Source organism: Rosa rugosa, chromosome 3 (assembly GCF_958449725.1).
Source record: "Rosa rugosa chromosome 3, drRosRugo1.1, whole genome shotgun sequence".
Classification (NCBI taxonomy): Eukaryota; Viridiplantae; Streptophyta; class Magnoliopsida; order Rosales; family Rosaceae; genus Rosa; species Rosa rugosa.
In genome coordinates, this window is record NC_084822.1 from 1,894,432 (window position 1) to 1,903,386 (window position 8,955).

General features: G+C 41.4%; 1 protein-coding gene across 2 annotated transcripts; it reads right to left on the reverse strand.

The window, feature by feature from the left end:
• Nucleotides 1-7,562: 7,562 nt before the first annotated feature.
• On the reverse strand, nucleotides 7,563-8,955 carry LOC133739302 (actin-depolymerizing factor 5-like). Of its 2 annotated transcripts, XM_062167046.1 has the most exons (4): nucleotides 8,805-8,955; nucleotides 8,427-8,686; nucleotides 8,008-8,057; nucleotides 7,563-7,904 (listed from the first exon to the last, which is right to left on the reverse strand). In XM_062167046.1, exons 1-4 carry the CDS (start codon nucleotides 8,823-8,825, stop codon nucleotides 7,843-7,845), a joined length of 393 nt encoding a protein of 130 aa, XP_062023030.1. In that variant the 5' UTR covers nucleotides 8,826-8,955; the 3' UTR covers nucleotides 7,563-7,842. The 2 variants fall into 2 exon arrangements, with proteins under 2 accessions (XP_062023030.1, XP_062023029.1); XM_062167045.1 differs by lacking the exon at nucleotides 8,008-8,057.

Genomic DNA, 8,955 nt, shown 5'->3' on the forward strand with positions numbered 1-8,955 from the left:
GCTTGTTGCCCTTTGGCATAAAGCTTGTCACACAAGTCTCTATACCTATATTATACACTCAAGTACCTTATCTATACACTCAAGTGCCTATTTATACATGATATAGACATTTATACTATGACTCATATATACTACAATATGATTCATGTATACTACAACACTCCCCCTTGGATATTTCATGTTTAATAGCATTGTCTAGGCCGTGCGCTTCGAAATTGCCTCGTTAAAAACCTTGCCAAGTAATAAAACCCTGTGGGAAAAAACAACCTTGGTCGAAGGATAAAAAGAGCACAACGCGCGTTGAGTGTGGAGTATGTTTCTGGATACTCCCCCTGATTTAGACTTCCCCTGAAGATCATGGGAGTTCGGATAACCTTCTTAATCCGATGCTCTTCACATGTTTCTCGAAAGGGGATTTTGGTAACGACTTAGTAAATAAGTCCGCTACATTATCCTCTGATCGGATTTGATTTACTTCAATTTTTAGAAGTGTTTGCTGTTGCTGATTGTAAAAGAATTTCGGTGATATATGCTTGGTATTGTCGCCCTTGATGAAACCTAATTTCATTTGCTCAATACAAGCTGCATTATCTTCATAAATGCATGTAGGCTCATTTGTGGTGAACTTCAAACCACAAGTTCCTCGAATGTGTCTATTTATAGACCTTAGCCATATGCATTCACGCACAGCTTCATGTAGAGCAATAATCTCTGCATGATTTGAGGAAGTAGCAACAAGGGTCTGTTTTGTAGATCTCCAAGATATCGCCGTGCTTCCCATGGTAAAGACATAACCTGTTTGGGAGCGACCTTTATGAGGGTCAGAGAGATACCCTGTATCAGCAAATCCCATCAAAACATCATTATCATTTTGATGGAGGGGAGGAGGAGAACGTCGGTCACCATGGACGGTGTCACCGGCGTCTACATTACGGAAGATGGCTTTTTGCCTCTTGGGGTCTGATCCCATGCTTCCGTCTTTTCTTTTCTCTCTGTAGGGATAAAACAAGCCCATATCAATCGTACCTTTTAAGTATCGAAAGATTGTCTTTATGCCAATCCAATGACGGCGTGTTGGCGCAGAACTATGTCGAGCTAACAAGTTCACTGCGAATGAGATATCCGGTCTTGTGCATTGAGCTAAATACAATAATGCGCCTATCGCACTTAGATAGGGTATTTCAGCCTCTAATAAATCTTCGTCCTCATCCCTTGGACGAAACGGATCTTTTGTGGGCTCAAGACTACGGCCGATCATGGGAGTACTAACAGGCTTTGCTTTATCTTCATTAAAGCGCCTTAGTAAGTTTTGAGTATATGCTGACTGATGGATCATAATCCCATCACTACGGTGCTCGAGTTCTATTCCGAGGCAAAACCGTGTTTTCCCAAGATCTTTCATCTCAAACTCGGATTTCAAATATTTAGCAGTTTCCTTTAACTCATCTAGAGTTCCAATTAGGTTCATGTCATCGACATAAACTGCTACAATTGCAAATCCGGAACTTGTCTTTTTAATGAACACGCAAGGGCATATTTCATTGCTAACATATCCCTTCCCAATCAAGTAGTCACTTAGACGGTTATACCACATCCGTCCGGATTGTTTCAATCCATATAGTGAGCGTCTTAATTTTATTGAAAACGCGCTCCGTGGTTTAGAGCCACTTGATTTGGGTAATTGAAGTCCATCTGGAACCTTCATATATATCTCTGAATCTAGATCCCCATAGAGATATGCTGTAACCACATCCATAAGCTGCATGTCAAGTTTTTCGGAAACTACCAAACTGACAAGGTAGCGGAACGTTATAACGTCCATTACGGGAGAATATGTCTTCTCGTAGTCGATTCCAGGGCGTTGTGAGAAACCTTGCGCCACAAGGCGGGCTTTGTATCTAACAACCTCATTTTTCTCATTACGCTTTCTAACAAAGACCCATTTATGGCCAACAGGTTTTATATTTGGTGGTGTCAGCGTTATAGACCCAAATACCTGTCTCTTTGTTAGTGAATCCAATTCATTCTGGATCGCATCTTTCCATTTAGACCAATCTGCTCTTCGTTGACATTCTTCAACGGAGCGAGGTTCGATATCATCGTATTCTATAATTCCTTTTGCAATATGATATGCAAATGCATCATCAATAGTCATAGAATTTCTATCCATCATCACATGTATACTAGTGTAATTCATGGAGATCTCTCTATTCTCTGGATTTGGTTCTGTCATTGGAGCGTCCTCCAATGATGTCTCTTGGACATAACCATAATCCGGAATATTCTCATGAGATGGATTATTTGTATCGATGATTAACGGATTATTTTGTGCCAAACTCGCTTTCTTCCTTGGGCGAGAATCCATCGAACCTATGGGCCTCCCGCGCTTCCTGGCAGGAGCCGTGGGCCTAGCCAATGTGTCACCCATAGAGGGGACGTTGGCGCCATTCTCATGTACTCTTGAGATGGCATTATGTCTTTTAGGGACATCAATCCTTGCAGGTACATTTGCAGCAGGTATGTGTGATCTCGTCACTTTAGCGATATCAGAAAACGCATCAGGCATCGATTCTGCTACGTTCTGAAGATCGAGAATTCTCCGCACTTCTATTTCAGACTGTGCGGTTCGGGGATCAAGATGAGACAAAGTGGGGACAAACCACGACAATTCCTGTCCTTTTTGTTGAACATTAGTGTTCACGTCTCCCCCTAATGACGGGAAGACTGTCTCATCAAAGTGACAATCCGCAAATCTAGCGGTAAATAGATCACCTGTCAAGGGTTCTATGTAGCGGATAATGGTTGGAGAGTCATAGCCAACATAAAGGCCTAATCGTCTTTGAGGACCCATTTTAGTGCGCTGTGGCGGCGCAATTGGCACATAGACTGCACACCCAAATATGCGTAAGTGTGAGACATTTGGCTCATACCCAGTTACCATCTGGGACGCAGAAAAGGGTTGTGTGGCAGTGGGCCTTAGACGAATAAGCACAGCTGCGTGCAATATTGCATAGCCCCAAGCAGAAATAGGGAGATTGGTGCGCATAACCAATGCCCTAGCAACCATTTGAAGTCTTTTAATGGCAGCTTCTGCGAGACCATTTTGGGTATGTACATGAGGGACAGGGTGTTCAACCTCGATCCCAATGGACATGCAATAATCATCAAAAGTCTTTGATGTAAACTCCCCAACATTGTCAAGACGAATTGACTTAATAGGGTGATCAGGGTGGTGAGCCCTTAACTTAATGATTTGTGCTAGGAGTTTAGCAAATGCAGCATTTCTTGTGGATAAGAGCATGACATGTGACCAACGTGTCGATGCATCAACCAACACCATAAAATATCTAAATGGTCCGCAAGTTGGATGGATAGGTCCACAAATATCACCTTGTATTCTTTGCAAGAATGGTATATTTTCTTTAGTGTCCTTTGCATAGGATGGTCTCAATCCTACTTTTGCTAAAGAGCAAGCTTTGCAAAACGAATGATATGCTTGGGAAGTAATTCTTTGAACCTCTCTTTGGTTCGTACTTCTTTTCGTTTTGAAGAATGGATGTCCGTGTGAAGTTTTTAATATACGGATCATCATATCACGACCTGGATGTCCCAAACGGTCGTGCCAAAGCCTATATGTGTCGAAATCCCATAAATTTTCATTCATGACATGGTTGGATTCAATGACTCTAATAGTGGTTGCGTACAATCCACTAGAGCGACACATAAGTTTCTCTAATACTCGTGTTTTTCCGTAGTTATTAGAGGTAATGCAAAGGAACTCTTGTCCATTCTCACTATGTGTTTCCACATGAAAATCATTGGCTCTTATATCTTTAAAACTCAATAGGGTTCTTCTAGCCCTTGGAGCATATAGAGCTTCGGTGATATTAATATTTGTGCCATTTGGCAACAAAAATTGAGCTGGTCCTCGACCATGAATCAATTGTGATGGTCCTGCCATCGTAGTTACTGAAGTTTGACTAGGCGTCATCCATAAGAATAATTGCCTATGTCGTAATATAGTATGTGTGGTGCCACTATCAAGAAGGCATTCTAATTCTCCCGAAAACATACTGAAAAAATAAAGTTCGGAATATTAACACATGTCCATGACATTGAATGATAATGCGATACTTTATTAATAAGGAAAAAACCAATGATTACATCAAAGTTTCCAAAGTCTATTCCAAAATAAAATCAAACTTATACAAATTGTAATTGCTCAATCCGTTTGGTAATTCCAATGAAATATGACCAGGGAAGTAGAGAGATGTTGGTGGAGCGAGGCTCGCTTAAATACCCCGATCTCAATTACTTTCCTAGACATCATACTTCATTAGGTACGCCACATGAGAAAGAGTCAATACAATTGTCATTTATTGACTAAGGCACATTTGCCGTTTTATTGGAAAATAGAAAAGACTATTCTAATCAAAGTCTGCGGCATCCTCGTGCTCTTCATTTACAGCTTTGAAGTCTTCTATGGTGAGATTGACATCTTCACCATTTTCTTCTTCAGCAAGGTTGGCTTCTTGCTCCCTTATTTCCCTGTACTCTTTGTAGCGTGCAGCTAGTTGAGTACTTGCCTGGCATTGCTTAAACCAATGCTCGATTGAACCACACCGATGACACACGTCATTGTGGTTGCCTCCCTTGATTTGAGGTGCAGGTGGTGCACGTTGTGGATATTCCCTAGGCGGGTTGTTACTGCTACTACCACGGCGTATGGTGCGACCTCCACGGCCCACAGTGTTACGACCCATGGTGTTGTTATATCCACCTCTCCCACGTGTGTAGTTACCACCACGTGTGCCCGCACTATAGTTGCGGCTGCCTTCTTTGTTGGGGCGGTTATATGGACCCGTTCGTCCTTCATGTCCCCTGTTATTAGGGTATACATGTCCCCTATTAGTAGGGTACCGCTCCTTGCGCCCTCTCTTGGGTGCAATATAATTCGCCTCACGAACGCTTTTGGTTCCAACGGACCTTAAATTATAATTCTTTACAAGGATGTTGTCGTGCTTCTCAGCTACCGACAAAAGATTGATGAGCTCATTGAACTTTGTAAGTCGTCCAGCATTAAATTCAGTGCGATGCTGCTTTGATAGTATGATTGCTGAGACGGGGAAGGTAGAGAGAGTTTTCTCAATTAGCTCTTCTTCTGTGATAGGTTTTCCACAGAACTTCAGCATGGCCTTTAGGCGAAGAGCTTCTGAATTGTATTCAGAAACAGACTTGAAGTCTGAGAATCGTATATTGTTCCACTGAACCTTCAAGTCAGGGAGGAGGGAATCTTGGATATTACCAAAGCGCTCTTCTAGCGCTGCCCATAGGTCCTTTGCATCTTTGATGGACATATACTCTAATCTGAGTGCTTTGTCCATATGGCGTCGCATCAAGATAATTGCTTGTGCATGCTTTATGGATGTTCGTTGGAACACAAGGCCCGCACTTGGTGCCTGTATGATGGGCAATATCCCTTTCGATGTGAGATGGTTCTCAACGTCGGTTCTCCAACTATGGTATTCCAAACCTGTTGAGTCAAGGATTTGAAAATCGAGTCTAGGTTCATTCGACATCCTGAAGATAAGAAGAAAAGATATATTAGTTTCGGAGTTTAAACTTCCACGAAAACTAAAATAATCAGATTTCCGAGCTATGCTACCAAGAAATCAATTTCCAAGAATATTTGGATTAGACCTAAACAATGATGTTTAATAGGGTCATAAATCGATGCTCGCGGACGCTCTTAGTCCGAATATTATGAACACTCTTAGTTCATTGGTCACGAACGCTCTTAGTTCGTTTAGCGTGAATTTCTATAATTCCGCTTTTTGATTGTAAGTTCCCGATAAAAAGAAAGAGGAGAAAAATGAATAAAAACTCAAAAATGAGAACTTTTAATAAGCAATACCTTGAAATAGTGTTGTCGGAAATGACCACAAAGTTGCAGGAAAAATGTCCCGAAAGTCGCCGGAAAATGGCTTGGAAAGTCGCCGGAAAAGTGCCCGGAAAGTTGTCGGAAAAGTGCCCGGAAAGTTGTCGGAAAAGTGTCCCGAAAGTCGCCGGAAAAGTGTTCCGAAAGTCGCCGGAAAAGTGCCCGGAAAGTTGTCGGAAACTGGCCCTGCAGATCTGTCGGCAGATCTGTCGGCAGCAGCTCGGCAGCTGCTGCGCAGCTGCTAGGCAGCTTCTCGGCAGATGCTGCGCAGGGGTCTCGGCAGCTGTCGGCAGGTGCTGTCGGCAGGTATCGGCAGGTCTCGGCAGGTGCTGCGCAGGGGTCTCGGCAGCTGTCGGCAGGTGCTGTCGGCAGGTATCGGCAAGTCTCGGCAGGAGCTGTCGGCAGGTGCTGTCGGCAGGTATCGGCAGGTCTCGGCAGGAGCTGTCGACAGGTGCTCGGCAGGTCTCGGCAGGAGCTGTCGACAGGTGCTCGGCAGGTCTCGGCATGAGCTGTCGACAGATGCTGCGCAGCTGCTCGGCAGGTCTCGGCAGCTACTCGGCAGGACTCGGCAGCGGTTCAAAAATTCCTTCAGCTGGTTCAGGCGGTTTCCGGCCGGTTCTGGCGGTTCTGAAACCGGTTCTGGGCTTCTTGGATCAAGGGCTTTGATATGTGCTAGGGTTTGGAGGTTTTTTGTAGGTTTGGAAAAATGGCTTTGATCGGATTATGAACTTCCTCTATTTTGACAATTTCGATTCTAATTCTAGAGCAATTTCGTGCTGATAACGTGTTTGAGGACAAGCATAAATTGACAGAAATATAAAGAGAGTAATAATTCAGAGAGAATGGAGATTCATGTGTGTTATTCTTCTCACAAAGGAGTGTATTTATAGGAATACATAGCTAGTGTGAAAGCTCTAAGAGAAACTCAATTTGGTAACAATCTTCTCTTGTTGATTGAGGGTTGCAGCTCCACATACTTGCATTCAATGATGAAATCTGCCATGCTTGTTGCCCTTTGGCATAAAGCTTGTCACACAAGTCTCTATACCTATATTATACACTCAAGTACCTTATCTATACACTCAAGTGCCTATTTATACATGATATAGACATTTATACTATGACTCATATATACTACAATATGATTCATGTATACTACAACAGAACAAACTTATTCTGTGTATATATTGAGAGCATTAGCATTGAAACTTGGATAGTATATATTTTGCATATCTCTTATTATGCGCAACGTGTTAATCAAACAATCGATTTTACAATAAGCGAAATAAGCGATCACGTGATTATTATATGCAAGTGAATGCTGTGAGACAAGTGATTTACTCTCGTTATACTTAAGAAACGAAAAGTTACAAATTTAGAGGCTCCCCATCAATCTCCTTGTTTGCAATACTCGATACCATTCAACACTATTATAGTTTTGCTTTTAACTTTGCATGTGGTTTGGTTCATGATATTGCCTAAAGTTTTACAACAATAGTGAAGCACAATTTGATCTTTAGCTTGATCGATTTGGAACCAAAATAGTAAGAACTTCTTAAATGTAAGCGAAAATCACATATCTCCATACTGGATTTTGCCTCATTACACTTACAAAGACACAGCGTTGTTAATTAGCACTCAATTATTATTACAAATTAGAGATTAACTTACAATATTAGTGCCAAAAATCTAGCAGGTGATGAGAAAAGAAAGATACCACCAACAAGGAAAAACACATGTGGTTGCAGAACAGGTTGGGAGTTATTAAATAAAAGTAAGAGATTCCAGAACATAATTAAGCTCATCTAATCACAATTATTTAGCCCTGTCCTTGATCACATCCATCCCCATCTCAGTAGGGTCAGTAGCCTGAAGTTCATAGCTGATGCCATCAAGAACTCTCCTCAACCCATCCTTGGAGGTTGCATACAGGATTTTTGCTCTAATCCTTGATTCACTTGGAGACCTGCAAACCCAAATTCACATCACATGTAAATCCCCTACTTCTCTGATTAGACTAATCTGCCAAATATAATAGATAGTTATAAATGAGGTTCAATGGCTCATACTGAATCCGGATATGAACAATAGTAGACCGAATTTAACAATACATTGTATCCTGTTAGAAAAAAAAAAAAAATGAGGTTCATAATAGACCCGGATATGAACTAATCGCTATCACAATAGTTGAAATATGGCTAGTGCCTCAAGCAAGCATGACTCATACTTATCATACAAAATGAGTACAGAAATTATTAGGTGTGCCAAGACCATTGAAAACCATGTACCCACCTATTAAGAATAATGATAACGATGTAATTGTACCTAATCATTATATAAAAAAGATGATGTACCTAAATGGGGTATCCTAGCTAGCTCCAGTTTCCTACTTGGTGAACTATAAACATGATAAAACTAACTAATCACAGGGTTCTAGAGTAATTAAATACTTGATCTTGATGAACATAAAAAGATGGAGGTGACTGACCAAGCAATGAAGAAGATTTTGCTCTTCTTGCAATTATCCACAGTGACGAAATCGAAATCGAAAACAGCATATCTGCAATCATCTTTGGGCAGAGAAGCTGCAAGATCATCATAGCTTTCACCAGGTCCACCCACCTTATCAACGGTCACAAGCCTCGATTCTTCATCAATCTTGTACACTATGTACCTAGCCACCTTCTTCCATTTCATCTCCAGGAATGAGTTCTTGCATTCATCAGTAACCCACATCCCAGTTGTGGCCTATAACAAAGAACATAGATTGAACCCAGAAACAATATTGATCAGATTAGCCAGAAAGTTAAGAACTTGATATAGTATGAGATATTAAGAAAAAATATTCAAAGGAAAGTGATTGTACCATCTTGAAAGCCATTGCCATGGTTGCTGAAATTGAAAAGGGTAATGAGAAATTCCTGAGAGGGGACTTTATTTTTGAGGCTGCTGAGTCTACAAAGTTGAACTTGGTGTTTATATAAAGATTGGATTGCTGAAATGCCCCTTAATGTTGG

Excerpts from the sequence above, each read along its gene's own strand:
- LOC133739302 (XM_062167045.1), bottom strand. The coding sequence starts at position 8,825 with ATGGCAATGGCTTTCAAGATG. Across the intron at positions 8,687-8,804 it reads TGGCAATGGCTTTCAAGATG|GCCACAACTGGGATGTGGGT; the intron begins GTACAATCACTT and ends TCTTTGTTATAG. Across the intron at positions 7,905-8,426 it reads AAAATCTTCTTCATTGCTTG|GTCTCCAAGTGAATCAAGGA; the intron begins GTCAGTCACCTC and ends TTGGGTTTGCAG.